Source organism: Myotis myotis, unplaced genomic scaffold (assembly GCF_014108235.1).
Source record: "Myotis myotis isolate mMyoMyo1 unplaced genomic scaffold, mMyoMyo1.p scaffold_m19_p_29, whole genome shotgun sequence".
NCBI lineage: Eukaryota > Metazoa > Chordata > Mammalia > Chiroptera > Vespertilionidae > Myotis > Myotis myotis.
This window is the reverse complement of record NW_023416334.1, coordinates 1,125,712-1,153,692: the sequence shown is the minus strand read 5'-3', so window position 1 is coordinate 1,153,692 and position 27,981 is coordinate 1,125,712. Positions and strand designations below refer to the sequence as shown.

General features: G+C 60.8%; 1 protein-coding gene across 11 annotated transcripts in view; it reads left to right on the top strand.

The window, feature by feature from the left end:
* TOM1L2 (target of myb1 like 2 membrane trafficking protein) overlaps positions 1–21,979 on the top strand; it is a 145,519-nt gene extending 123,540 nt beyond the window's left edge. For 3 of the 11 annotated variants that reach the window (XM_036296294.1, XM_036296292.1, XM_036296289.1), the window contains 10 exons: positions 1,549–1,682; positions 3,478–3,526; positions 3,835–3,958; positions 7,647–7,764; positions 8,789–8,864; positions 10,701–10,766; positions 15,992–16,051; positions 18,152–18,188; positions 19,000–19,144; positions 19,379–21,979. In XM_036296294.1, coding sequence (XP_036152187.1) covers positions 1,549–1,682; positions 3,478–3,526; positions 3,835–3,958; positions 7,647–7,764; positions 8,789–8,864; positions 10,701–10,766; positions 15,992–16,051; positions 18,152–18,188; positions 19,000–19,144; positions 19,379–19,697 — 1,128 coding nt within the window. In that variant the 3' untranslated portion in view covers positions 19,698–21,979. Of the gene's footprint in view, positions 1–1,548; positions 1,683–3,477; positions 3,527–3,834; positions 3,959–7,646; positions 7,765–8,788; positions 8,865–10,700; positions 10,767–15,991; positions 16,052–18,151; positions 18,189–18,999 lie in introns of all 11 variants that reach the window. The other 8 variants (XM_036296300.1, XM_036296295.1, XM_036296299.1 and 5 more) reach the window with 6 other exon arrangements.
* The last annotated feature ends 6,002 nt before the right edge of the window (positions 21,980–27,981 follow it).

The window sequence follows — 27,981 nt, the reverse complement described above, 5'->3', positions numbered from 1 at the left end:
AGTGTGCGTCACTGTTCCAGTCGCTTGGCTTTTATATGTATAGATTGATTTCAGAGAGAAAGGAAGAGAGAGAGGTAGAAACATCAATGATGAGAGAGAATCATTGATCAACTGCCTCCGGCAGGCCCGCTACTGGGGATGGAGCCCGAAACCTGGGCATGTGCCCCTGACTGAAATTGAACCCGGGACCCTTCAGTGTGCAGGCTGATGCAGGTTCAGAGCACTTGAGATCAAGGTCCTCCTCCTGCCTCCAGCCCAGCCTGGTGCTGCTGGTGGGATGGTACTACCTACCTGGGCTGATTTGGCCCGGGTGTAGCTGGTACAGGCCCGGGGTAGGGAGAGAGGGGTTATGAGAATCCAGTGATTTGCTTAAAGCCCTCCTCTTTCCAGGAATGGTCCTGCCTTCTCCAAAAACCTAAAATGGTAGTCTTAGGGGAACCAAGAATGAGAGTCTGTTCATAGAAAAACCCAGAACGTCCAGACACTGGACTTGCTTCTGGCCCTATTGACCAAGAAAGACTGACAGCAGCATCCCGGCTGTGCAGAGGGCTGGCAGCAGGGCAGAACCGAGACAGAGGCCGTAGCCAGCTGGCCAGGGCCCAGGACCCCAGCGTCAGAGCATCTCCACAGGAAGCTGCCTTTTATGCACAGCTGCCAAACATAGGTACTTCAGTCTTGAAAAATACATCTGTGCTACGGTGCTTCTGGGCTGCCCCCCACAGGCCAGGCTTCTTTCCTCAGCTGCCCCTGCTGTCTGGGAAGGAGCCCCCAGGCTGAGCCGCCTGGGAGAGTGGCCAGCATAGAATGGCCTGAATGTGCCAGCAGCACCCTCCTCCTTCGCCACGGTCTGCTTGCTCTGTGGTGAGCTGACCTGTCATGGTCCCTCCCCTGCTCTTCCCTGCAAGGTCAAGCCCGGCACTCATCCCGTCCACAGTGAATATCTGATGGTGTCATAAAACACCCCTGCCGTTGCTGCGGGTACAGATACACAGAGCTCGTCAGTCAGCAGGGTCTTTTCCTGTTACCAGTCAGTTTCCCACGTGGCCACCCCTGTCAGCCAGCAGCTCCACTGTGGGGCGTGGTCCTGTGCAGGTGCACAGCAGGCGAGTACAGTGTTTGCTGCTGCACCCACTGCGCTGGCCAGAAAAGAGGCCGCACCCGAGTGTCCCAAATGGGAGAATGGTGCGATACGTTATAATGCACACACAGGGGTGAGACTGAAGTGGCAGGAAAGTTGTCTGGAACATTCTGTTGAAGAGAAAAAGCCAGCTGCAAAGAATCCTCTCTTCTATTTTAAAACTGGTTCGTGCAGCATGTCGTTGTGTCACCCCGCAGTCTGAGGCCTGGACATTGGTCTGTCTAGGGAACAGGAGCGGGCTTGCATGGGAGTAAGGGGGCAGTGAGGGAGGCTTCCACTTTGCACCCTGCACACACCCGGCTTTATGAGCAAGAACGTACTCCCTTACGACTTGAGGAGCAGGGCACGTTTTCCCAAAGGAAAGCGATGTGGCCACGGCCCAGCCAGGCTAGCCAGGCGTGTGTCCCCAGGAGCTGCACAGGACCTGCCGGGCCATGCAGCAGCGCGTGGTGGAGCTCATCTCGCACGTGTGCAACGAGGAGGTCACCGAGGAGCTGCTGCGCGTCAACGACGACCTCAACAACGTCTTCCTCAGATACGAGAGGTGGGCGCGGCTCCTTCCTTCCCCCGGGAAAGCGGGTGGCCAAAGCGGGTTTCTTTCAGGAACAGAGGGAGGGAGATTAGATTTGGAAACTACCCACCAGAGATGCTCATTTGCTCCAGGCGACAGGGAAATGGCTCTTATTCTCCTGGGAGTCTCTGCCCTTTGCAAGCCTCTGGCTGCTCTGCCTTCCTCACCACCTGCCCCAGAGGGGAAGGACCGGCACCGGGCACCGGGCACCGGGCCCTGCAGCTGCTGCACCTGCCTCTTTAAAGACCCTTTGAGCTTGAAAAGAGTTAAAGGAAAAATATCCATAAGGAAAAAGACTTTTCTCTTCCATCTTAAAAAAAGGAGGTTTTTCCCTTCCTTCGCAAACGTCAGGGAGTCTGAGTGTCCGGCAGGGGCAGGAGCCCCGGGTGCTGCGTAGAGAGCACGCGTTCTCTCAGTTCTTCCTGCGGCCGGGCCACCAACGGGTTTGAGGTAACGACCTTGCAGGTCCTTCTCCCTTTCCAAAGCCTCCGGAAAAGCGCAGCCTCCGCAGCTGCAGGCCCAGGTGTAGGAGATAGAATGCAAGCAGCTCCGCCTGTGGCTCGGGCTCTCCCGGGGGCGCCTCCTACAGGCCCCTCAACCAGGCCTGCCTTCTTCTCAGTTTGAGCCCCAATCCCCTGGAGACTTGGGGTCCTGGCCCCTCGCTGACTCATGGCATGACGGTCTGGCACCCGTTACGGTCAGTGTGATAGATACTTGCATTTGGGATCTGAGAGGGTGACTTTGCTGTGATTGTCACAACCCTGGGCTTTGTCTCAGCTTTAGCTGAGGCAGCAAGGAAGGTGGCCCTGTCGGCTGACAGGTGAGGTGGCCTCCGCAGAGGGCGTTGGGCCAGCAGGGACGAGCCAGTTGGGGACAGGAGCCAACCTGAGTGCCTTGACCCTTGGTCTTGCCTTGTGGTCCCAGTTTTAAATGGCCTGACTTTTAACCTGTCAGGCTCCTTTCAGCCCCTTCGAGAACAGGTGGCAGGAGCTGTGTGGGCACTTCCACTAGCCTGCCAGTCCCGGCCGACCACAGACTCAGCGCCTGGGGCCACCAGCCCTGGTGCCTCCCAGCCAGGTGGAGGGAGGGACTCCACTCCTCCTGAGAGACCCTCAGCACCCCGTCCTCACCATGTCCCTCGTGGAGATCCCTGCTCACAGGGGCTGGCCCCAGCAGCCGGGACCCAGTGAAGTCTGCTTCTCCGGGTCCAGCTGAAAAGAGTCCGAGCTCCCCCTGCCCATAGCGTTTGGGAGCTTTTCAATGTCACGCAGCCGCTCGCCCCTCACAATCGCTCTTGTCTCCCACCCGGGTAAGAGAGGAGGGTTCTGTAGCTGCTCTGAGCCAAGTCCCAGCCTGGGCGTGGCCTGGCTGCAGCCCCCAGGGACCCCTCCACGGCAGAGGGCGTGCCTGTCCTCCAGGGCCTGCCCCCTGTGACATAGGGCGTTAGCCTGGCTCGGCCCCTGTAAAATGGTTAGCCCAACCTCCCGCTCCAGTGACAGGAGGAGCACATAGCCCAGGGTCTGAGGGGATGGCTGGATGCTTACAATGGCCTGATGTGCCAGCCACCACCCTGCTCCCTCACCTCAGGGCCCATGGGTGAGGCCCACACAGGGGAAGGGTGTGACGTGCGTGTGTGGGCCGCTCTCCCAGCCCTAACATGGGTCTGGTTGGTCTCCTTTCCTGGAACCTCAGTCCCAGAAGCTCTTCACAGGACCCGTGGGCATCACAGTGCCACCACCCTCCCTCACGGGGCTCTCCTTCCCGTTAGGTTCGAGCGATTCCGGTCCGGCCGCTTGGTCCAAAACGCCAGTAACGGGGTGAGTACTCCCTGGGCCTCCGCGGGGCTCTGAGGCTGGGAGGGCCGCCTCGGGCGGGGGTGGGGTCTCGCTTGTTCCTTGACCTGATGTAAATATTGATGAAATGAGCAGCTCGCGCTGTTGACAGGCTGCTGAGGCAGAGCCAGCAGGCACATCCTGAGGGGCAGTGGGCAGGCTCCCCGTGCCAGGGCCCACAGTGGACCCCTGGCTCCTGTATTGGCACGGCGTTGAGACCACACTGTGCCTGCGGCTGAACCTCAGCCAGGGCCCCAGGGCTCACGGGCTCACTGCACCTCCTGCTCCGACAGGTACTGAGTGAAGTGACCGAGGACAACTTAATAGACCTGGGGCCAGGGTCTCCCGCCGTGGTGAGCCCCATGGTGGGGAGCACGGCACCCCCACCTTCCCTCTCATCCCAGCTTGCTGGCTTGGGTGAGTATCTCATGAGGGTGAAGGACCTCCTTCGCAGTCCCCTTCCTGGCAGAGTCGGGGCAGATGCCCTCTTTCTGTTGGAAGGCCCGAGAGCCTTTCGGGAGCCCATGGCAAAGTGTATTCCTGAGTCCTGACCAGTTGCACCACCTTCAGTTCATACTTTCTTTCCCTAACTTAAAGTTGTGACCTACACTGGAAAGCAGGGGTTAGGGGAGTTCCAAGGAACAGTAAGTAGTTTGCTTTTTAAAGAAAGACGGCTGCTGTGTTTTGTCTGGAATATTCCTTGTGGTCGAAGCGCTTTCCTTCTCAATATCAATGAGGTAGGCCAAGGACGGCAGACAGGTTTCAACTCATGGGCAGCTTGGAACACAGGTCTAAGGGGGGTGCTGTCACCAATTCAGAGCTTGGAAGATGAGTCTGGGATTGATCGGTGATGTCTGCCAGTGGCTTGGAAATAGGAAGGGACGGCACTGACATACTTGCTCTCCTTGAACTAACATTAGCTAAAGTATTCTATTGTCTGAAATCTGAAACAAGAAACACGACTTTTCCATAGTTCATTCAGTTTAAAAGTGTGACTATGACCACTATAGTGCTGCAAATACACAGTATGATGCCAATTTATTGTATTATAGTATTGAAATAATAAGCATGGCCCTCTCAAAATTCTCTTATTAAATTTGATTTTAGAGAGGAAGGGAGAGGGAGAGAGAGAGAAACACTGATGGGCTGCCTTCTGCACGTCTTCTACTGGAGATCAAGCTTGCAACCCGGACACATGCCCTGACCAGGAATCAAACCAGCACCTCTTGGTTCACTGGATGATACCTAACCAACTAAGTAACATTGGCCAGGCTCAAAATTCTTTCTCCCATCCTGTTCTGTTTTCTTATCCTATACTAGAGGCCCGGTGCACAAAAATCTGTGCACTGGCGGGGGGGGGGGGTCCTTCAGCCCCACTTGTGCCCTCTTACAGTCTGGGACCCCTCAGGAGATAACGACCTGCTGGCTTAGGCCCGCTCCCGGGTGGCAGAGGGCAGGCCCAATCCCTAGGTGCAGCCCCTGGTCGGGCTCAGAGCAGGGCCAATTGGGGAGTTGGGGCGCCGCCCCCTGTCATGCACAGAGCAGGGCGAATCGGGAGGTTGCGATGCCACCCCCATTCACGCTCAGGGTAGGGCCGATTGGGGGGTTGGGGCGCCACCCCTTGTCACGCACAGAGCAGGGCTCATCAGGGGGGTTGGGGCTCCATACCCTGTCACACACAAAGCAGGGCCGATCAGGGGATTGGGGAGCTCCCCCCTGTCACGCACAGAGTAGGGCCGATAGGGGAGTTGGGGCACCGCACCCTGTCACACAGAGCAGGGCTGATCAGGGGGTTGGGGCACTCCCCCCTGTCACACTCAGGGCAGGGCCGATGGGGAGGTTGCGGCTCCACCCCGTCACACACAGAGCAGGGCCCATGCGGGGGTTGGGGCACCGCACCCTGTCACACAGAGCAGGGCTGATCAGGGGGTTGGGGCGCCTTCCCCTGTCATGAACAGAGCAGGGCGGATAGGGAGGTTGTGGCCCCGCCCCCTGTCACACACAGAGCCACAGGGTGATCAGGGGGTTTGGGCGCTGCCCCCTGTCACGCTGCTCCAGGGACCAGGAGGCCTCACGGCTCCGCTGATCCCAGTGCTGGGAGGCCTCGCGGCTCCACTGATCCCGGTGCTGGGAGGCTCCGCTGATCCCGGTGCCAGGAGGCCTCACGGCTCCGCTGATCCCAGTGCCGGGAGGCCTTGCGGCTCCGCTGATCCCGGTGCTGGGAGGCATATTACCCTTTTACTATATAGGATAGAGGCCTGGTGCATGGGTGGGGGCCAGCTCGTTTGCCCTGAAGGGTGTCCTGGATCAGGGTGGGGGTCCCACTTGGGTGCCTGGCCAGCCTGGATGAGGAGATGATGGCTGTTTGCAGCTGGTCACACCCCCTCCAGGGTGGGGGTCCCCACTGGGGTGCCTGGCCAGTCTGGGTGAGGGGCTGAGGGCCGTTTTCAGGCTGGCAGGTGACTGAAGCTCCCAACCTCTCCTTTTTTTCTTTTCTTTTTTTTCCTGGGATTTATTTACCTTCTATGGCTGTCACTGGAACTGAGAGCCGGCTTTAGCTCTGAGGCTCAGCTCCAGCTCTGAGACCTCAGCTGCTGAAAGCAGGTATTTGGCTTCTATAATTGAAACACTGTTGCAACTCCAGCTCAGCTGGCTGTCTGGCTGAAAGCATGGGGTTTGTTTAGCTTCGATAATTGCAACATTGTTTCGTAGAGTGCAAGCTCAGAGCCCAGCAGTGGTAGGCGGGGAACCTTGGCTTCCTCCTTCACTGGAGCAAGCAAGCCTCCTGTTCGCTTCAGCTGCCTGGCTGCCAGCCGCCATCTTGGTTGGCAGTTAATTTGCATATTTCCCTGATTAGCCAATGAGAAGCGTGTTGGAGGTACAGTTAATTACCATGTTTGTCTATTAGATAGGATGATAAAACCCTAATATGCAAATCGACTGAACAGAACGACCGGTCACTATGACGTCCACTGACCACCAGGGGGCAGACGCTTAATGCAGGAGCTGCTCCCTGGTGGTCAATGTGCTCCCACAGGGGAGCGCCGCTCGGCCAGAAGCCGAGCTCATGTCTGGTGAGCACAGCGGTGATGGCGGGAGCCTCTCCCGCCTCCGCTGCAGGCAGATGGTAAGGAGAGGTCCTGGACTACGAGAGGGATGTTTGTCTGCCTGGGGATTGGGCCTAAGCCGGCAGGCATACAACCCTCAAGGGGTCCCGGACTGCGAGAGGGCGCAGGCCAGGCTGAGGGGCCCCCTCCCCCCAGTGCACAAATCTCTTGCACCAGGCCTCTAGTTTCTTAATATTTATCTTTATAACTTCATTTTATTTCAGTTGAATTGAGCTTTTATTTCTGGCTTCTCAGTATCTCACGTTTGTAGCCCCTGTTTCTCTTTCAGAACAGGTTTCTCTCCTTCAGTCCATTCAGCATATGGCCACTGGATTCTCCCAAAATTCAAATTGAATTATGCTGCCTCCCTTCTTTAAAAAGGGCTCATGCTTTCCATCCACTCCTTTCCTGGCATTTGAGGCTTTTCCCAGCCTTCCCCACCTGCCTTGCCAGCCTTGTCCTCCATTAGCTTCCAGGGCATTGCTCACTGCACGTGCCCTGACTGCCAGCCTGCGCCTGCCTGTGTCTCCCTCCCCACACAGAGTCCACTGTCCCAAGTACTACTGCTGTCTGTCTGTCTCTCACCTGCTCTGTGACTCCTTGAGACCAAGGTCCACATCAGATTAGGTTTGGTTCACTCAGGACCTAGTTCTGAGCATGGTGGGTACCTGCAAAATATTTGTCAAATAACTAAACATCCAGGTCCTTAGACATTGGGAGTGAGGTGACGAAGAGCCCCCAGCACGGGCATTGTGGGAAACCTGTAAGGTCCCTAGCCCCGGGCACCCCCTTCCCACTGCCAGTGCTCTCCCTGCCATTCAGAATGACTTCTCCATCTGGACCGCACCCGTGGCCCCTCCTGCACAGGGTGACCTGGGTGTGCCCCCTGCCCTCCCCCCAGAACTTTCACCTGCTCAACTGGTGCCTTAACTTTGGGACCCCCGTGAAGTCCATGACCCATTTTGTTCTCATCTCCCTCATTTCTCCTGTTGCCGCAGACCTGGGGGCAGAGAGCGTCAGCGGCACCCTGAGTGCACTCCAGCAGTGCGCCCCTCCGGACAGCACTGGCACGTGCGCCCAGACCACAGGGAGCTCCTCAGCCGAACAGCGCAAGGCGTATGTGGGGATCATTCCAGTGGCTCCTGGAAGCTATTTGGGGAGATTGATCCAGGCCTGGTCACAGGCCAACACAAAGAGGCCTTTTATTTACCGTCCAGGACGGCCAGGAGCTTTGAAATATGGCTGAGAGGACTTGGCAGTAGACACAGATGTTGAATGAGTGAGCACCAGCCCTGCTGGCCTGGGCGGCTATAGTTGGAGGCCCCATCAGTCTAAGAGCGCCCTGCTGCTCTCTGCTTCTGGTGTGGCTGCTGCCTGGGCTGTAGGGGAGGCAGCCAGGAGGGCAGCCGCAGGACGCCTGCTGGGTAGTGAGGCTTCCCACCCACGAGTGTGCGTGGGGCTTCCCTGGTAGCAGCTCTGGCCAGCAGGAGCCAGAGGGAATTGGAGTTTATTCCAAAATAGACAATCCCCTGTGTCACAGGGAGGCCCAGGGACAGCCAGCCCAGGCCCTGCTTGTGGGTGCACTGAGCTGCTGCTGGGACCTCCCTCCACAGCCTCGGCACTTCCCTGTCCTCGTGCCTTAGAGGCTTAGAGGTGCCCTGTGGTGACGGAGCAGTGCGAGCCCAGGGGAGGGCGGCTGAGCTAGTGCTGGGAGGCAGCACCTCCCAGCCTCGGGCAGGCAGACAACAGCTGAGCCCTAGCCTCTGCCCATGCCAAGGTGCGGAAACGTTCTTCTAAGTCAGTGATGGCGAACCTATGACACGCGTGTCAGAGGTGACACGCGAACTCATTTTTTTGGTTGATTTTTCTTTGTTAAATGGCATTTAAATATATAAAATAAATATCAAAAATATAAATCTTTGTTTTACTGTGGTTGCAAATAACAAAAAATTTCTATATGTGACACAGCACCAGAGTTAAGTTAGGGTTTTTGAAAATGCTGACACACCAAGCTCAAAAGGTTCGCCATCACTGTTCTAAGTGCATGTGAGGAAGGTGCCATGGGTAGGAAGGGACTGCAGGCCACCCCCACCCCCGTGACCCTGGGGCACTGACTCTGCTTGTGCTGCTTCATCTCCAGGGTAACCTGTGAGGACCCCCAGGCTGCCGGAGGACTCCCTTCTGCCCTACACAGTCGGAAACAGATCTCCGAAGTGGTAGGTCTGGCCCTGCTTTTCTGCCTGGAGTCCGTGCAGGGGAGCTGGGCAGTTTGGTAAAGCTGGCGAGGTGATGAAGCAGACGCAGGCTTGGTGGAGGGCGGGAAAGACCGGAGATAAGGCAGAAGTGGAGGATGGTGCTCGTCCGGCCCCAATGCACCCTGGTTTCTGTAAGTCTCAGATCTTCGCAGGGGAAAGGAGTTGTGTCTTCATGTTTCTCGTGAGATTGTTCCTTCTGCCAAGTGGTGTGTGTGAGGGTGTGGATGAGTGTTTGTTTGCAGGGGCAGGGGAGGGCTGGGCCTCCTTCTGAGGTCCCCCGGCTGGGCCAGGAAAGGGCGTGCCCATTGCTCCTCTACCGTCCCCGCCCCCCCAACCCCCCCATGGGAGTTGCTTCCCAAATGCCAGTGTTGGGCCTCCTCCCTCCTAGTTGGCCAACTGCGTCCTTCTGCACTGGCCACCAGGGGGCACAGAAAAGCCAGCCCAGCTGCCTTCGGCTCAGTCCCCTGCCTTTCCACAGAAGGGTGGGCAAACCTGAGACCAGACTCCCGGAATCTGTGCAGCGGCCACGGCTCCGTTTACCCATTATTTAGAATGTCCTCCCCCCTGGCTCCGGAGGGCGTTTAGGAACTGGGCGGAGGCCCTGCCACATGAGGTGCCCCTCCTCCCCGCCCTCCCTGGCCTGGCCTGCAGCCCTGTCCCTGACCCGGTTTGCTTCCCACTGTCTCCAGGGCCTGCCCTGTCCATGGCAACCTGTGCCCCACCACACCTTTGCCATTATCAATGCCCACGCCTGGGTCTGAGCTTAGGACATGTGGCCAGCTTCCCACCCTTCACCCTTTGGGTGTGTGGCTTGGCCAGCCTCAGCTTTCAAAGGCCTTGCTGAGTCCAGCGTGTCTCCACGTGGTTGTGGCAGGCTGCTCTTTCTTCATGCTGACTGCTCAATGGGCGATGCGGGGAGCAGGGTTCCTGTTAGCTCTGCATGTATGTGTGTGTGTGTGTGTGTGTGTGTGTGTGTGTGTGTGTCCGTGTGTCTGTCTATCTCTGTATGTGTCTGTGTGTGTCTATCTCTGTGTGTCTGTGTGTCTATATATCTTTGTGTGCGTGTTTATCTCTGTGTGTGTCTGTATATCTGTGTCTGTGTGTTTGCATACCTGTGTGTGTGTGTGTGTGTCTCTGTGTGTCTGTGTGTTTTCATGCCTGTGTGTGTGTCTTTGTATCTTTGTCCCCACACACTGGCTCACGTGCACCTGCAGGCCAGGGCTTCAGGTCGTGTTCATACACTAACCCACACTGGCCTGGAAAGGAACACTGGGTCAAGGGAGAAATGAAGAATGCAGTAGGGAGGGGAAGGTGGATAGCCACGCCTCCACAGTGCAACCAAATCAGTTGTCTTGCTTTTAAAAAAGGTAACATACCCAAATTTAGAGTTTAAGGGTTTGGGAAATGAACATACAGGTAACTGAGAAAGAGGAAAAAAGGAAGAAAAAGCAAAGATAAGTTAGAAAAAAGTAGGAATGATTTGTAAAGGCTGGTTCTTCTGTAAGCCGCCCCTTGCCGCCTGGGAGCCCTCCCTGGGAGCAGCAGCTCCGGGCGGTCTGTGGCTCCTGGAGGCCGCCCGGTGCCCGGGAAAGGCGACACAGGGGGCCCTGGAGGGCTTGCTTACTTTACTAACCTCTTCACAGGTAGGTAGGGGGCGTGGTGGGGAGGCCCCTGGGCCAGGGCTGACATGACACATGATCACTCGAGCGACCTCTGTCCCGTGGGATGTGCTGTTGCTTCTTGGTTATGGGTCTCGCTGTGACTTTTCTTTCTGGGACTTTCCTGTCCTCCGTCCAGGAGAGAGTTAAAGGTGGGGACGCTGACCTGGAGCCCATAGACAGCTGGCTCGTGACCCAAGGAATGGTGAGCGGCCACTAGCTGAGCAGAGCGCCATGCCCCCCAGCGCTTACCTATGTCCCCGCTGAGCCCTGTGAGTCAGACAGCACAGGCCACTCTCCCCTTCCAGCTGGGTGCCAAAGCATCTCCTGAAGCACAGACCCAGCCTCCTCTGGTTTCTGCTGAGGTCCCGGCCCGGGCCTTTGGGGTCTGGAGCATCTCCGGGGGCGGGCCCTTCCCTCCTTTTACTGTCTCTGGGGCGCTCAGCAGTATTCCCTCTCCAGGGTGAGTGGTCACTGGCTTTTGCTTCTAAGAGAACAGACTCCAAGCCTCTGACCAGCTGGTAAAGCCCCAGCCTGTGAGGGCAGCGCTAGGCGCTGGCTCCGCTGTGCTCCATAGGGTCAGGGTTTGTGCCCACTGCGCCCCAGAGGCTCTGCGGCCTCTGACAGACACACACACGGAGCAGGACAGAAGAAGCAAGGCCGGCCAGGGTTAGCGTCACACATGCAGTTGGGGCTCAGGAAGTAAAGCCTTTCTGCACAGGACCGGGGCGGGGCTCGTGCCTCGCCTGGCCAAGTGGGTTTCTCTTCCCTCCCCTGACCGGGTGGCCCTGCGCCCGGTGTGTGGAGAAGGTGACCTCGTCCTGGCTGCTTGTCCTGCTGGGAATGACCATTCACCTTGGGAAGCCACAGCCCTCTACAGATCTGCACCCGCACGCCAAGCAGGCAGGCAGGATCCTGGGCCTCTCCCTGCAGCTGGAGGTGCAGCACCGGTGCACACAGGGAAGACTGTAACTGGCCTGGGGCCGTGCCAGGCTGTGGCCAGGGGCGGGTGTTGAGGCAGGGCAGCATGCGAGGGTGTCTGCCTGCCACCTGGCTGGAGCAGGCGACCCTGCACGCCATGCTCAGGTGGGGCCCAGCCCTCTCCTCGCTCTGTTTCTGCAGACCTCACAGCCCATCTTAGAGAGAGGGGCTGCCTGAGCCCCTCATTTGCTTCTTCAGGGGCAGGCTGGGGCCCTGGCTCACGTGTGGGTGGCTGTAGAGCAGGACCCCTGGAGACCATGTCCACTCCATTGTCCAAATCGGAAGGATCCAGGCATGTGTCCTTGTGCCTTTAACCCTGCCAGGAAAAGGACACTGCCCCCAAAAGTCGCCCTGAGCGTGGCCTCGGCAGCTGGTGGTGGTGCCTGCCTCTGCCACACAGGCCGTCGCAGCCACCCTATCCCCTCCCGGAGCTCCGTCCCCGGAAGCAAGCCCAGCTAACAGCTAACGGCCTCCCCTGCCTGCCTGCAGTGTTTTCCTTTAAACGACGCACATTAACTGCTTTGCCTTACTTCCCGTAGTGCAGCGCCCTGAGTCTGCCTACACTCCCAGGTACAGATTCTTTACTTGGAAGCTTTTTGTGCTGCTGAGTGCGACCAAAGGCTCGTAGGCCACTCCTCACGGCGGGTGCGGGGAGCCCGTCGGGAGGAGGTCTCACTTCTCTGCAAAGAGCACAGCTGGGCTGCAGAACTGTGCCTGTTGCATGAGAAGTCAGACAGTTGCTCCCCTGTGGTCTGGGGCTGTGGGGGGCAGACCCTGGCTCCTGGGGCTTCAGCACCAAAGTCAGCCACCCCAGGCTCATCAGCAGTTGAAGAAAACCCTGAGAACGCGCGTGCTGTCCCCCCAGCCTGTGACCCGAGAGGAGTCCCCCGCAGGCTGGGCAGCCAGCAGCTCTCTGCTGTGAGTGTCTGTCACGAGAACAGAAGGAGGTTAGTAGGAAGGTCTGCTGCTGCCAAAGCCCAATTTTGGGGGGCGGGGGGCCTACTCAGGCCCGCAGGACCCCAGGCACAGCCAGCCCGACGTCCCAAGAGCACTGAGCCCAGGACAGCCTCTTCCCTGTGCACAGGCCCCCACTGCTCCCTCAGCAGAGCTGCCTGCCTGCAGCCAGGTGGGCCCGCGGGCAGCAGATCGCCCACCACCTCTGCGGCCAGGATGTGCCACTGGCACCCGCCTGCCAGTTTCTGTTGGGTTCCGAGGACAGGCCATTGCCTCTGCCAAGCCAGCCTGGCCGCCTGTCCTCTGCGGGGTCAGCTCTAGCCCTGGTCTTTATTGGAGGGTGCTGCCCAAGTAACTTCTTTTATCTTTCTCTCTTCACGTCTCTTTTCCCCTTTCTGTCTACCTCCTCCAACTCACACTCTTCTTCCAACCCCTTGGGCCAGCCTTTGGCTGGATAATTCCCCAAGAAGATGCTAAACCACGGCAGGACAGAGCCCCAGTCCCAGGGCTCAGCTGGGCCAGCCCTGGCCTCTCGCCCTTCCGTCAGCCTGGGCGGAGCTCCGCGTCCTCCCTCAGCTCCAGGCCCTGGTGTAGAGCAGGCACAGGCTTCGTCAGAGGCAGCACCCACGGTATTAGAAGGGACGTCACCATGTGATACTCAAGGTGCTGATTTAAGGGGTTTTGTCCAACCAGAGCAAGTGAACCTCTACTTTTATATACGCGGGGCTGCTGACCCGCACCCCCTGGAGGCCAAGTGCCTTCATACTGAGGAGCCAGCGCCAGTCATTACTGACGTCCCTGGGTTTCTTTCTGTCTGTCTGTTTTAACAACTGATAGTTTATTGAAAAGATCGATTTATGCATCTGTAGTGATGACTTCAACCCTGACTCCTCCTCAGTGCGGGCAGAAGCAATCTGCTCAGCCTCGGAGGCCGCGCAAGTCAGCGAGCCGCCTGAGGGTCCTCGTGGGAGCTTCCTGGCACCTCCCCAGGGAGCTTTCCCCGCGGCGACCCCAGAGCTGCTGGGCGTCCGCACTGGCTTCCCCTGGACATTCTCTTCCTTTGCGCCTCCGGTCAGGCCCGCACGTGCCTCTCCAGAGACTTGGCGCCGCCGTCAGAGTGAGTCCAGCCCGGTGAGGCGGCGCCTCTGGTCCCGGGTCCACCGGTACCTCTGAAGGCCGCAGCTGTGCGGCTTCTGGACAGCTCCTCAGGGGCCATCCCTGAGCTTCAGAATTCCAAAACCGACACGCCACCTGGCAGTTAAGGGTTCGGAATCGTGAGCTCAGCCTGTTTCACAGAGGAGGACACTGAGGCCAGAACTGTCCGGGCCCCGGCCTCTCCAGGCAAGCACAAGGCTCCTTAGGGAAGCGGAGGGTCTGCAGCAGTGAGCTGGGCGCCCCCCTTCCCCGTGCCCAGGGCGCCTCAGCCCGGGCCTCGCCTGGAGGCCGCCTCTCCATAGCACCGCGCAATGGAGGCGTCGGGAGAGGGCAGGAGTGTTCCCGGGACCCAGCCTCGGGCTTTCGGGGTGGCACGTCTCCTGTCAGTGTTTTCTGAGCATGCTCGTTCTCAGGGTCCATCCTCAAAGAAGAAAACCGGGAGCGTGATGCCCAGCCCGAGGGACTTGCTTTTGAACAGTAACAATGATTTAATTAGAAGCTCAATCGAACGGTGTAAGGCCCCAATCGCCTCAGTGGCTTTTCGGGCTTCTGCGCCACGTTGGAAAGCGTGCCCGTGGAGCCGGCCTCACTCCCGCAGCTGTGGCCGGGGTTCCTTGCGAAGAAATGGCTGACTTTTCAAGTGTTAGTCCTGGGCACCTGGTGGCACATCTTCCCGGGGCCTGGCCTTCCACCGGAGGAGCGCCAAGATGAGAGAAGTCGCTTTGTCAGGGAAGCACGTCAGGGCGGAGCCCTCTGCAGGCTGCGGGATCGCAGCTCATGCCGCCTGTGCTTTGGGGGGCGGGGGTGCCTGCAGCCTTGGGCACAGGGCCCTCGAGGGAGAGCACATGTCCTTTGTCCCTAGGAGTCATTTCAGGATGATTTGAACTTGGTATTTTTTCATTCCAACATTCTTAAGGCCTTAGTAAGTCAAAGAATAAAATGAAAATGGCGAGTCTTCCTCATCTGATCAAGGCTGGCTGGAGCCTGTATGGAAGTGTGCGTGCGCTGCCCACGCTGGGCCTGTGGCTCAGCAGAGCGAGGGTCTCTGCTCGCTGAGGAGTGTGTGCAGGACGCGGCCAAGTCAGACCCCTGCGCCGCGGCTTCAGCCCCTCGCCCACCCAGCCGCCGGAGGCGGGCTTCTGCCCTGGGCGTGGCTTGTCACATGGGGCAGGTTTGGCGATAGGGGCTTCGTGCTCGTTAGTTGAGTTCATGTCATTGTGTAAATTTGGCAACTGCTGAGCTGTCCTCTTACTGCTCATTTTAACGTTATTCTTAGCCTAGATTGTGACATGGGGGCGAAGCCAGCTGTAGACTCAGTGCTGCAGTTTTCCTAGAAGCAGCGGGCTTGTGAGCGAGCCTCTGGGAGGTACTGGTGGGGAAGGCAGGTCCGTGAACTCGGTCGTCTAGGCTGGGCGCCCACGTTTCATTAACGCAGCCTCTAGAGGGCAAGGCTACCGTTACCTGCTCGGGATGTTCTAGCTGACAGCCCCTTAAGTCGCTGTAGCCAAGTGTGTTTTTCAGAACCCAGCCCCCAAGGCCTTGGGCTGGTGGCCCTGAGTGGACACTGCACAGGCACCCAGGAGGTGCGTCCGTTTGCTCGGGGGCCCGGGTGTGTTCCCCCGCCACCACTCCCCAGACCTCAGTGACCTCTCTGACAGGGAGTGCGCCAACCCTGGGAAGCTGGAGAAAGGGTGGGGCCGAGGGAAGCGCCGCATTCAGGCCTAGTGGTCTCTAAAGACACAAAGGGGACTAAAGCCCATGGCCCTTCGGTCCTCAAAGCCTCTGCTCCGGTTTCTGTTGGTGGTGGAAGGTGCCTGCCTCCTACAGGCCGCCCGGCCCGGGGCTCCCTCCCCTAGGATGTGCCCACACAGCGTGAGACACCCGGGGCTCCCAAGGCAGCTGCAGCGCTGACTGGCACTGCCCCTGCTCGGGACAGACTGCCATTAGGCCTCCCCAGCGCACCGGGCCCATGGTGGCTCCTCGAGCAGACAGTGCTCCTCCAGTTGTCATATCCGAGGAGTTCAAAGTCAGCCTGCAGGGCAGCGCGCCTGAGACTAGCGGGTGCTTTGAGCCTGACCGAGGCCGCGTCATGAGGCCTGGCACCACAGTCAAAGAGTTCTCCATGTCAGGGACGTACTGCCCCCCCCCACCCCCGCTCTTAGACCTGCTCCTCACTGCTCCCCGCCTGCCTTGCACGGCTGCCTCGCTGCCCACGCCTGCTGCGCTGGTGGGTTTTCTTTGCTGTGCGTGGGGGGTCACTGGGGTGTTGATGATTTACTTTGGTGTTCTGTCTCCCCTCCCTGGCTGTGCGGCTGCTGCCCACTGCTTGCCGCTCCATAGATCCCCGTTGCGCAGCCCTCTGTCATGGACGACATTGAGGTGTGGCTCAGGACCGACCTGGTGAGACTCCACTTTTCTCTTTCAAGTGTGGGGTGTGGCAAAGACAGGCCCAGGGACAACCCCAGGGGCTGCTCTGGAGGCAGGGGGGGAGGAGGGAGGAGGGAGGAGGGGCAGGGGTGGCTCCTGCCACCACCAGAGCCTCACAGCTGGCATGTCCTCCACTCCTGTGGCCTCGGCCGCCGGCCCTGGCAGAGCTGGCCCTCAGCTGGCCCCCGCTGGCTCCAAAACACCCCTGCGCTCTCCCCAGATACTTTTCGTTCAGGTTTGTGCGCTTGAGTTCTGTTTTTTTATTTTCTGCTTGTTTTTTTTTTGTGTGGGATTTTCTGTTTTTGAGGGTTTGTTTTTTGGTTTTCATTTCTTTTAATTGTGACATATACACACAGATGAATGGGATGTTTTTGTTTGTTTTTTGTTGTTTTTTTAAACCTCACCCAAGGGTACTTTTTCCATTGACTTTTAAAGAGTGGGAGGGAGGGAGAGAGGAAGATTGAGAGAGAGCATCACTGTGAGAGAGACAAATTGATCAATCGCCTCCGGCGTGAGCCCTGTCCTGGGCCGATCTATCCTGCAACCCAGGTACATGCCCTTGACCAGGAATCAGTGCACGGGGCAATGCTCTAACCACTGAGCACACAAGCCAGGGCTGTTTTCATTTTAAATCCACTGTCACCCTGGCTGGTGGGTCTCAGTTGGTTGGAGCATCCTCCCAGGCACCGAAGAGTTGCTGGTTCAATTCCCAGTCAGAGCGCATGCCTAGGTTACAGGTTCAATCCCCAGAGGGGGTGCATATGAGAAACAACCAATCGATGTTTCTCTCTCTCTCTCCCCCCCCCCTCTCTAAAATCAATAAAACAGATCCTCAGGTGAGGATTTAAAAAAGAAAAATGCACTGTTGCCTCCCTGCTCTAGTATCTTCTGGTGTCTTGCCCCCAAGAGAACACCTGCCCCAGAGACCATGTCTTTGTCCCAGAGACAGGGCAGGACGATGAGGACGCGGCACCTGCCCGTGCGGCCAGTCCTGAGGAAGGAGGCCTCACCCGCCCGCCCCTCCCCACAGAGCACTTGTACTCTCCGCAGCCTCTGGGAGGCGGGTGGAGGGTGTTGGCGGACCGATGCAGAAATGTTCTGTGGCAGGGAAGTGGCTGCCCAAGCCATGGGTGGGGCTGGCTGGGTCCTTTCCCAGACCTGGAGGCACCTCATCTCTTGCTCCCAGCCATCTCCATGCCGGGGCCTTGGTCGCCCGCTGGCTGCAGGCCATGGTGTGGTCCCTCCCACGGGGATGGAGACCTGAGACAGGGCTTCCCATGTGCCAGGTCACCTCCCTGGAGGCCAGGTGTCCCAAAGACACTCCGCCGCCCAGGTGCCTTGCCATGGAGGAAGAAAATGTCTCATATCTACCCCAGGGAACGCCCAGAAAAGAAATAGCTTCTCTCCCAGAAGCCCTCAGCTCACAGGGGGACCAGGGGCGGAGGGGTGCTCTCCAACAGAACTGCAGGCAGGGCAGCGGCAGAGCCAGAGGCGTCTCCCGCCATCCGTTCCCCCTCCACTCCCCGCCAGCTCTCCTCTCCTCCGTTCTGTCTGCGTAGTGACTGAGTTCCAAGTGGCCGCCATGTTCTCCAAACAGAAGCAAGTCTGACCCACTCTCATTGTTAAGAGGTCACAGCTCTAAGGTGGTGGGGTGCAGGCCGTGGCTTCATGGCTCTGCCGCTTCCCGCCCTCATGTGGCCCCATGGACAGCAACTTCCCAGAGCCCTGAGCTGCGTGGAGAGCCGCTGAGGGTCCCGGCGCCTGGGGACAAAGGCCTTCCTGGGCCTGCACGCACACAGTGCGGCCCCGAGAGCCAGCTTGCACCTTTTTCTGGATTTTTCTTTTGGGCCCTACTGAAGGGTCAAAACCTAGAACCTACTCAAGTGGTTCATGTTTTTGCTTTTTAAAAACAAAGTTTCTGCTTCTCCAAGAAGATGAGCAGTACTTTGCTGTCACAGAACCCTGGGGACAGGAAGTAGGAAGCGTTGCTGGGACAGTGGGGGCAGTGGGACGGCAGGGTGGCAGCGGGAGACGGGCCTGCTGGGGCTGACCTGTGCTCTGCTCCCCCCGCAGAAGGGCGACGACCTGGAGGAGGGCGTCACGAGTGAAGGTACGGCCTGGCCAGCTGCTTGGCAGCTTACCCCCCGGGGCCGGGGTGCACAGGGCCTGCACCCCACCACCTTGGAGCCTTCACCCTGGAGCACTTCCTGGTGCCTGGCCTAGGCCGGGCCCTGGGAGCGGAGCTTCTTGTCTCTTCATCCAGACCTCGTGCTGATGGGGGACGTCAGAGCCGTCCCAGCCAGCATGGCGCCCACCCGTCACGCTCAGCCCGCAGAGGCAGCACAGGGCACGCGGGCCTGGTGCCCATGGCCTCCCTTCTGGGGGCAGTGACACGGGTCCTGTGGGGAAGTTCCCAGCACGTCCCCCTCCCCTCCCCCTGTCCCCCTCCCCTCCTCTTGTCCCCCTCCCCCTGTCTCCCTCCCCTGCCCCTGTCCCCCTCCTCTCCCATCTTGCCTCCTGGACCTCCTGTTGGGCCCACCAGCCTTTCCCTGTGCTGCTCCCTCCCTCACGGCCCCCTGCTCAGATCCCTGTAGGCTTAGAGCCCTGCTCCTGGGGGTGGGAGGGGGGGCCTGCCAGGTCTCAGCAGGACCACCACCAGCCCCCTGCCCTGCCTCCAGGGCTGGTCTGGAGAGTGGGACAGTGGCAGCTGGGAGGGAGGAATCTGAATTGTCAGCCTCGCCCCGCCCCTGCAGGGGAATCGGGGTTCCCAGGCAGCACAGCCCCCTGGCTCTGGCTGTGGGCCTGTCACTCTGCTCCCTCCCAGGCAGTGACCCAGGGGCACGAGTGAGTGGGCTCCATGGTGCAGGCGTAGCTGTTTGAGCCCCCACCAATCCTGGCTCCCGCCCTGGTTTTGTTTGCAGAGTTTGATAAATTCCTTGAAGAAAGGGCCAGAGCTGCTGAAATGGTTCCCAACCTGCCCTCGCCCCCAGCGGAGGCGCCCAGCCCAGCCGCCAACCCCTCCAGCCAGAGGAAGCCCACGCGCTCCGAGGACGCCCTCTTCGCCCTGTGAGCTGGTCTGTGGGTTGGCTCCCAGATGGCAGGTCACCTGTCTCCCCCCAACCAGGCACCGGCCACTCCTCCCGTCCCCAGCCCCACTCAGTCCTCAGTCCTGCGCTGCTGTCTCCATGGAAATGCCACTGTGTTTGCTCCCAGGCCTCCCACTAGTCAGGACGGCCTCTCTGGGAGGTGGGGCAGCTGCAGCCAGCGGGTCCCTAACCGCCCCCCACGCTCTCCCCACAGGTTCCCCCACTGTCTCCTCCGGGGGGCCAGCCTCGGGACAGTCAGTGCCCTGGGACTGGCTCCTGAGCAGACCCTGGGGCTGTCTCTCCTCTGGTCGCTTTCATCACTCAGCAGCGAGCCTAGACCAAGGCGTCCACACAGCCCACACTCTGCTGGCCGGGGGGAGCCAAGGGTATGGGGAGGGCAGCCCAGGCCACTGGACAGTGGGCACCGGCACCTGCTTAGCTCCTGTGGAATTGCACTCCACTGCAGCCCTACTGTGTGCTTCCCTCATGCAGTGCCCGTCTGGGGGGTGGCACGGGAGGTGTCACTCTGCTAGCTTGGGCAAGTTTGTGGGCGTATGAGCATGCCATGCTTGGGGCTTTGGCCTGGCCTTGGCAGCCTCTGCCCTGCCTCCAGGCCTCCCTCCAGACAGCTGGGCCAGGCTTGCAGACCCAGAGCCTGCAGGGCCAGAGCAGCACTGAGGCTCCCGCTAGCTCCTGGCACGGCCCCAGCCTCTCCACAGGCTGTTCTGACATCCTGACCTCCCTCCCCAGACCCCAGCCACGATGTGTATTCTCTCCCAGCCAACCCAGCAGCTAACAACCTGGGGCCGAGTCCTCGCTGGGTGTCTCCCGGCCCTGGGTGAGGCGCACAGAGCCTGACCCACGCCGGGCACGGAACTACGGCGCAGCAGCTCAGCGCCGCCCGTGACCTCGGGGCACAGGTCAGTGTCCGGCGCGCACTGCCCAGGTGCTGGGGTCAGACATGGCCAGGCCACTGTGTCCCCAACCCAGGGCGCAGCCTTTCCCGCCCGGGGTGCAGGTGGAGACGTGCTGCAGGCTCGGACCAGCCCGGGCCACGCTGAACACCCACAGGACCCTTCCTGGTGAGAAGCGAGGCGTGCCCCCCAGAGCCCGTGCCCAGTGTGGGCCGCTGCAGCCTCCTCCAGAAAAAAGGCTTTGGGGCCAGGCCGGGGCCGTCTGGCAGGACCAGCAGGGGACACCCAGGAAGCACTGGGAGCTTGGCCGCAGCTTCCAGCCCTGCATCTCTGGCTGCACTCACCCCTGCACCCGGCGGTGGCACGCAGCTCTCCTTGTCCTGAGGGAGCTCTCCGAGGCCAGCCTGGAGGCCACACGCCGGAAGTCCGCTGGCTGGTGGCAGTGGTACCCAGCAGCCCCGCTGCGTCCTGGCCTGAGCCGGGGCCTCGGGGCCACTCCTGCAGGAGCCACAGCACCACCCGCGTGCTCGGAGCAGAGCCAGCCTCCTGTCTTGCTGAGGGGCTGAGGGAGAGGAGGCTGCCGGCAAGGAAGCACGCACCTGCCTTGGGAGGCGCAGCCCTCACACCGCGGGCCAGAGCGCCCCCTGCAGCGGGCAGCAGGTGGTGTGGTGGGCTCCGGTGGGCAGCAGGAAGGTGCTGGCCCAGCAGAGCAGTCACCAGCCCCAGCCTGGAGCCACCCCTCCCGCTCACACAGCATGTCCAGGGCCGCCTGCCTACCTCGAGGCTGCAGTGGCCTCGCTCGAGGCCTCACAGGAAGCGGGAACAGGCCAGGCACCTCGAGGGGCTGCTCAGCCCTCCTGCGCCCTCGCAGCTTCTGGACCCCTTCCTGGGGACCACAGCCCTCAGGCCCCTGTTTGGGGCGGGGGGGCCCTGGGAGGAGGCTGGCGGGGCCCCCCAGAGAGGCAAGAGGACCCTCGCAGCCGCCAGTCCCACCAGGTCAGAGGTCAGACACTATGTGCTCAGTTACACTAAGTTATTCCTGGGAGTCCTTGTCAACACTAATTATACCTGGTTACAGGTTAAAATATTTATTTTGTCACAATGTTTCCCTGGGGTGTGTGGGACCTTTTCTGTGTTCGTTGTGCTGAGATGTGAAGACCAGCCGCTCCCTCCGGCCTGCCTCCGGGCGGTGGGCAGCAGAGGGCCAGCACAGCATGCGGGACCGGTCAGGGCTTCGTGAAGGGCTGGTGCTGCCTGGGCCAGCCTCCCGCCTGTCGGCCTCAGTGTCGGCGAGGGGCTGCCTGTCCGAGGCCTGCCTGGGCTCGCTGCCCTGCCCGGCCCTTCCTCACCCGGGGTCCCAGCCAGGGGCCCGGGGTGCGCGTGCTGTCACTCAGGTCCCCGGCTGGGAGGCCGGGGCAGGGCTCAGTCCACACTCCCGCTCCTCCTCTTCCTTCCTGCCGACACCCCCAGTTCGCCTCCACACACACAATGCTTCTCACTCAGTCCAGCCCCGCCTTCCGGAAGTTTCCAGGATGCTGTGGGCCCGCTAGGGAAAAGCGCCGCAGAGGGGCCGTGCTCTCCCCGGCCTCGGGCCACCCACCGTGAGCCTCGCCACCTCCCCAGCCAGCAGATGCCCAGTGCTGCCCGTCTCCCTGTAGCGCCACCGCGGTCCCCGGAGCCGCTGCTGCCCTGGCCTCCGGGCTGTCCTAGAGAAAGGGACGGACATTAACGCCTACAGTTCGCGCTCATGTGTGAGGCTCGGGGTTGCGGGACCACGGGAAGGAGTGTGTGGTGTGGTCCTTCATCCCAGGAGCCTGTGTGGTCAGTGCCCAGCAGACTGGTCTGGAGGCGGGTCTTGCATGTAAACTACCCCCAATAAACAAACAGGTGGTTCCTGTGAACGCTGTGGAGTCGCTGTGACTCGGCACCGCAGGGCCTGCCGCCTGGTCCTAGGCAGGGCGTCCACAGGCGGGGCGAGGGTGGAGCAGCCTGGCCCCCCCCCCTGCCTGGGACGGGGTGGTGGCGGCTGGAACCGCCTGCACAGCCTGCCTGAGCGCTCTGGGCCGGCGGCGGCCCCGTCGCCCATCCCATGTCAGGGAGCACTCATGCCCACCTGGAGCACTGACTGGAGCGAGCCGGCCTGAGCCGCCCCGGTTCCCTCCACTGGGCTCCCCAGCCGGCCGGCCTCGCGCCTTCCACAGCGCGGTGCTGGGTGCCCTTGTAACGGCGTCATGGAGACGGTTCACAGCGCACATTCACTCAACGTGGACAACTGGGGGCTTTCTAGTCTGTTCTCAGAGCTGCACACGGTCACGCAGCCCGCGAGAGCACCGTCCTCACCCCCCAGTGAGCCCTGCCCTCGCCTAGAGTGCTTCTCTCGGGTGCTGGGAGCTGGGTACCTGGACTTGCTGCCAGGAAGGGCCGCCTCCGAGAAGCAGGCCTCGGCCCGTGAGGGGATGCTGGAAGCCATGGTGCTGCCCCTTCTCGGAGCGGCTCGGGGAGTTTTGCCTGGTCCAGCGGTCGGCAAACCGCGGCTCACAGCCACATGCGGCTCTTTGGCCCCTTGAGTGTGGCTCTTCCACAACATACCACATGCGGGTGCGCACGTACAGTGCGATTGAAACTTGGTGGCCCACGCACAGAAGTCGGTTTTAGGAAAGGAGATCGACGAAACAAGCATACAAGACGGGTGTGGATGGGAGAGTTGGAAGGGGTCGACCTCAGCGAACGTACCTCAATCAGATTGAGGACGTTTTTAGCAAAGGCCAGCTTAGGAGTCCCCTGATTAAGTTAATAACAATGTACCTACCTATATAGTTTAAGTTTAAAAAATGTGGCTCTCAAAAGAAATTTCAGTCGTTGTGCTGTTGCTATTTGGCTCGGTTGACTAATGGGTTTGCCGACCACTGGCCCAGTCCCTTCTCCTCCCTGAGGTCTAGGATGGGCTCCAAGTGGGGGAGACCCATCAAACAGCAGGCAAACCTGGAGTCAACGCAGGGACGCCTGCTCACCCTCTCGTGCACGTGGAGAAATGAGGTCTGGCCCTGGCTGGTGGCTCAGTGGTTGAAGCATCGGGTTTAATTCCTGATCAAGGGCATGTACCTGAGTTTCCGGTTCTCTCCCACCCCCGTTGGGGCGAGTGCAGGAGGCAACAAGCGGATGTGTCTCTCTCACATCCCCTGCCCTCCCTTCTACTCTAAACCTCCATGGAAAAGATATCCTCGGTGAGAACTAGGAGACGGGAGGCCGGGGACAGCCGTCACTGGCCAAGGCCGCACAGGGCCAGCAGCAGATCCAGCGCTCACGGCCAGGCTCCGGCCCGGCTCTCCGGAGCGGACGGAGAGATGCCATCTCCTGGCCCAGGACGCCCGCAGGGTCGGGGCGGGCAGCGGGGCGCTCAGGAGGGGATGCCCTGCCTGCCGCAGGAGCAGGGGCTGTGATGGCGGCCACAGCAGGACAGCCAGGGCCTCTCTGGGCGCGAGGGAGCTGCAGAGGCCCTGCCTGTGATGGCCAGGCCGAGCCAGACGGAGGACCGAGGCCCCACACGGGGACAGGGTGGCCTGGGAAATGAGCCCACCATCCCGCCCTGTGCGGGCCTGTGTGAGGCACTGTGGGCACCCAGAGAGGCCTGAGCTGTGTCCCGGGCCGGGGGAGGGGCTGAGACACCCCAGTGTCTTTGCCAGGACATCTGGTCCCCCTGTGCCTTCAGCCACGTGCCCAGAACTGTGGTGAGCCAGGCAGTGCTGTCTGCAGCCGCTCCCTTCCCAGAACCAATTGATCAAAAGACAGCTCCCTGTCTTTCCATGCTCAGAACCAAGGGCAGGCCTGGAGCCCCTCCTGGGGCGGGGGGGCGGGGGAACAGGAAGCCTGGAGCCCCTCCTGGGGGGGGGGGCAGGGGCAGCCAGCCATGCCAGGGAGGAAATCACTCAACTCTGACCCAACTGACCAGGCTCTGGGGCCCTCACTAGCCCTGGTGGGACTGGCAAGATGCGTTTTCCCAGCAGGTTAACAGCCGCTCCTTAATAAGGGGAGGCCTGTGGGTGGGGTGGGGAAGCAAGGGGAGGCCTGGGGGGGGGGTGGGGAAGGAAGGGGAGGCCTTGGGGGGGGGGGGTTGGGGGAGGAAGGGGAGGCCTGGGGGTGGGGTGGGGAAGGAAGGGGAGGCCTGGGGGTGGGGTGGGGAAGGAAGGGGAGGCCTGGGGGGGCGGGTTGGGGAAGGAAGGGGAGGCCTGTGGGGGGGGTGGTTGGGGAAGGAAGGGGAGGCCTGGGGTGGGGTGGGGAAGGAAGGGGAGGCCTGGGGGGGGGATTGGGGGAGGAAAGAGAGGCCTGGGGGGAGTTGGGGAAGGAAGGGAAGGCCTGGGAGGGGGGTGTTGGGGAAGGAAGAGGAGGCCTGGGGGGGGGGTTGGAGAAGGGAGGGGATGCCTGGGGGGGAAGGGGAGGCCGGGGGGGGGGGATGTTGAGGAAGGAAGGGGAGGCCTGGGGGGGAGTTGGGGAAGGAAGGGGAGGCCTGGGGGGGGTTGGGGAAGGAAGGGGAGGCCTGGGGGGGGTTGGGGAAGGAAGGGGAGGCCTGGGGGGGAGTTGGGGAAGGAAGGGGAGGCCTGGGGGGGGGTTGGGGAAGGAAGGGGAGGCCTGGGGGGGGCGTTGGGGAAGGAACGCTGGAGCAGTTAGGCAGTCAGGACCCCCCCTTTAAGGTCAGAGGAGTGTGAGTCCAAACTCCCCATAGATGTGGCACATTGGAACTTACTTTGTGGCAGAAAGAGGCGACTTGCTGGGAGGAATGTATTGGCAAATGTGACTGAAAAGTGGGAGGGTTCAGCTTCCGTACAGCTGTGCCCCTGCGCTCGGCCCTGCGTCCTGCAGCTCCGCGGAGCCTGACCGCCCTGGGCCAGGCTGCGCAGGGAGGATGAGAGCTGGGGAAGCGGCTGAGAGTGGTCAGGGCCCCGTGGAGGCGGCACAGCCAGGACAGAGACTCCCTCCGCCTTGTCTGCCTCCAGGAGCTCTTGGCGCTCCCAGGGCTGCTTTCCAGCCACAGCCTCCCCCCAAGGTCTGGGCGGGCAGCGGGGAGCCCTATGACGCTGCCACGGCTCCTGGCTCCCTGCCTACTAGTCCCCCTTGGAAACACCTAGAAGGGGTCTGTTTACAGCCACCTCTTTTCTAAAGAGGGTCTCTTTTGAGTCCTGAGGGGCGGGGTGGAAGCAGAGGCCCTCCACAGGCGTGAGGCACCAGGAGCTCCAGTTTCCTCCCAGCCCGCTCAGTGGCCTGTGCTCTGAGTGGGCCTCCGCACTGGGGTCAGTGAGATGTTTCTAAACTCAGCGGACTCCTCCATCTGGGGCTGTCTCCTCCTTACCCCGTGCCCACTCTAAGAGCCCCCTACTGGTGCATCCTCACTGTAGGTCCCTAGCAAGTCATTGCCCAGGCCTCCACTCCCCTGATCTGAAAGGGGAGCCTGGGGGGAGCCCAGGGCCTGCATTGCTGGATGGAGGGCTGGGTGTGAGACTCGGTGGAGGGCCTGTGGGACGCTCCAGCCTGGCTGGCCCGAAGGGCGCCAGTCAGGGAGTCCAGCCTTGCTCAGCAGTCCCGTTGTGAAAGAACAGCCAGAACCCAGCCTTCTGTGAGACCTACAGGACCCAGGTGTAGTCGAATTCGACCTTCGGGGCCCCGTTCACTCTCCCTGCCACCAACTTGACCCACCCCATCCTGTGACGTCCCTCAGTCTACCCCTGGCCTCTCCCCAAGCAGCCAGTCAGCCCCACGGGACAGACGTCTCTCCTCATTCGTCATGTCGGTGAGCCTCACTCCTCACCACGCACAAGACTGGGGTCCAGCCAGCTCTTCGGGAGGGCCCACTGACTGTGTTCTGATGGCTGAGAGGCCGGAAGTAACCTGCTGGGTGTCTGGACTGAGGACACAGGCCATCTGGACCAGAGCCAGCTACATCTACAGCCACCGGTCCGATTCTGTTCAAATGGAAAAGGGAGGGAGGGGGTGCCAGGGCTCCGGCTGCCCTTGTGCTGCTCGGCCCCCGCGGCCATATCCCGGGCGGGTCTGGCTTAGCTCCTGCGGAAGCCAAGTATAAACAGGGCAGGCGGGTGGCGGGGCCCTCGGGGTGGAGAGGCGGCTCAGTAGCCACCTAGGCAGTGCCAGGTGGCCAAGCCCAGCCTTCTTGTGCACTGCCTGCCCCTCCGCCTGAGTGGGCATGGCTTGGCACGAGTGACCTTGGCAGAAGCCCTGCCTGTGCTGGACACCTGCCTTCACTGGCCTGGGACCCACAGAAGATGCCTCTCACCCTGAGACGCTCAGGGAAAAGGGAAGAGGTGCCCCCTATTGCACAGTTGGCAAAGCCAAGGTCATACAGGGAGGGCTGGGCTTTTGGACCACAGTCCCAAGGGCTGGAGGCCTTGGGGTGGAGGGTAGGGCCACTTGGGTCAGCCCTCCCCGAGTCTCCAGGACACCAGGACACACCTGGCGGCAATCCCGGCCACATGTGGGGCCTGGAAGCCCTGCCAAGAAAGCAGGCCCAACTGGCCCCAGACCCTGCCAGCCGGCACCATGGCCCTCCCCTCCCCCAGCTCGCACAGGCGAAAAGCATGTGACCCAGGGCCTGGCTCCCAGGAGTTTCTCTCTGACGTCCCATGTCACCCCACTCCAGGCAGAGAGCCCATTGGCTGTGCCAGGGCTTCGGGGCGAGGCTTGTCTGGCTCTGTGCCCCAACTCCCCCTGGGTCTCCAGTGGCTGCCCTGCGCCAGCCCACTGGGTGACAAGCCAGCCCGCTCCTCAGGTTGCCAGACTCTGCCATGCTCATGGGCAACAGGGCTGTGGACTCCGGGCAGGCCACTTCACCTCCCCGCCTCGGTCTCCACATCTGTGAACTGGGCCTCACAGCCCGCCCCTGCTAGAGGGTCAATGTGGGCGAGCACTGTGGTCTCAGGCAGCCAGGGCCAGCTGCCACCCTGACTTCTAGGCACACAGGACAGAGGGGCGCCCCCATGGCTTGAGCCCGGCACCGGCACCTGTGTGAGTTCAGCTTCCCAGCCAAGAGGGGCCTGAGAGCTGGTCCTCACCTGGACACCTCAGGCTGTGGAGCTACTAGTAAGTTTTGTATCTTTGGTGGAAAATATAAATATTTAAACATTTCCCTGCCCGCCCTCCACATGTTTAAAGAAGCTTCCGTTTCAACTGGTGTTTCTGATCTGGGCTTCAGGTCTCCTGTTGACGAACTCCGAGGGAGGGTGCACGTCTACTGAGCCACGCTCTACATACGCGGTAAACTCACTCAGAGAAGTGAGGCAAGTCTGTTGTGACAGCGAGTCCATCGCCCCTGCCTGTCTCTGCGGATGGTGGTAGGGAGGGCTATTCTCACTGTAGCAGAGACTCAGGAAGGCGAAGGAAGCGGTGCCAGGTCACCCAGCCAGTAAGTGAAAAACCAGTCTAGCTTCCGGGCTCTGAAGAAAGTGGCCGTTAGGCTCGCCCAGCAGCCCTCCTCCCCCACCAGCCCTCCCTGGGAAGCACTGCTAGAATGTTTAGGGAAGTCACCAGGTGGCAAAAGCCTCTTCTCCGAGGCCAGGCCCTGGCGGGCTCCTGGGCAGGGCCACTTTGGGAGGGGAGTGTGGTTTGGATCCCCCGTGGCTCCTGGCCACCCATTCTGGGTAATTTCCCACAGCAGCCACTTCCAGGAGGGGAACAAAGAGAGCTGGGCGTCCAGTATGCCACTAATTTTACTCCTTCGGAAGATGTGGCCAGACGGGCTAAATCTAGAATCTGAGCAAGACAGCATTCGGGATGGATGACTCACTGAGGCCAGGGCAACGAGGGACTGGGGGTCCAGGCTTCTCCCTGGCTGCCCTCCACCAAGGGCGCTTTCTCTGCTTGCATTCCTCCGGGGACAGGGAGCTCCCTGACTTTCCAT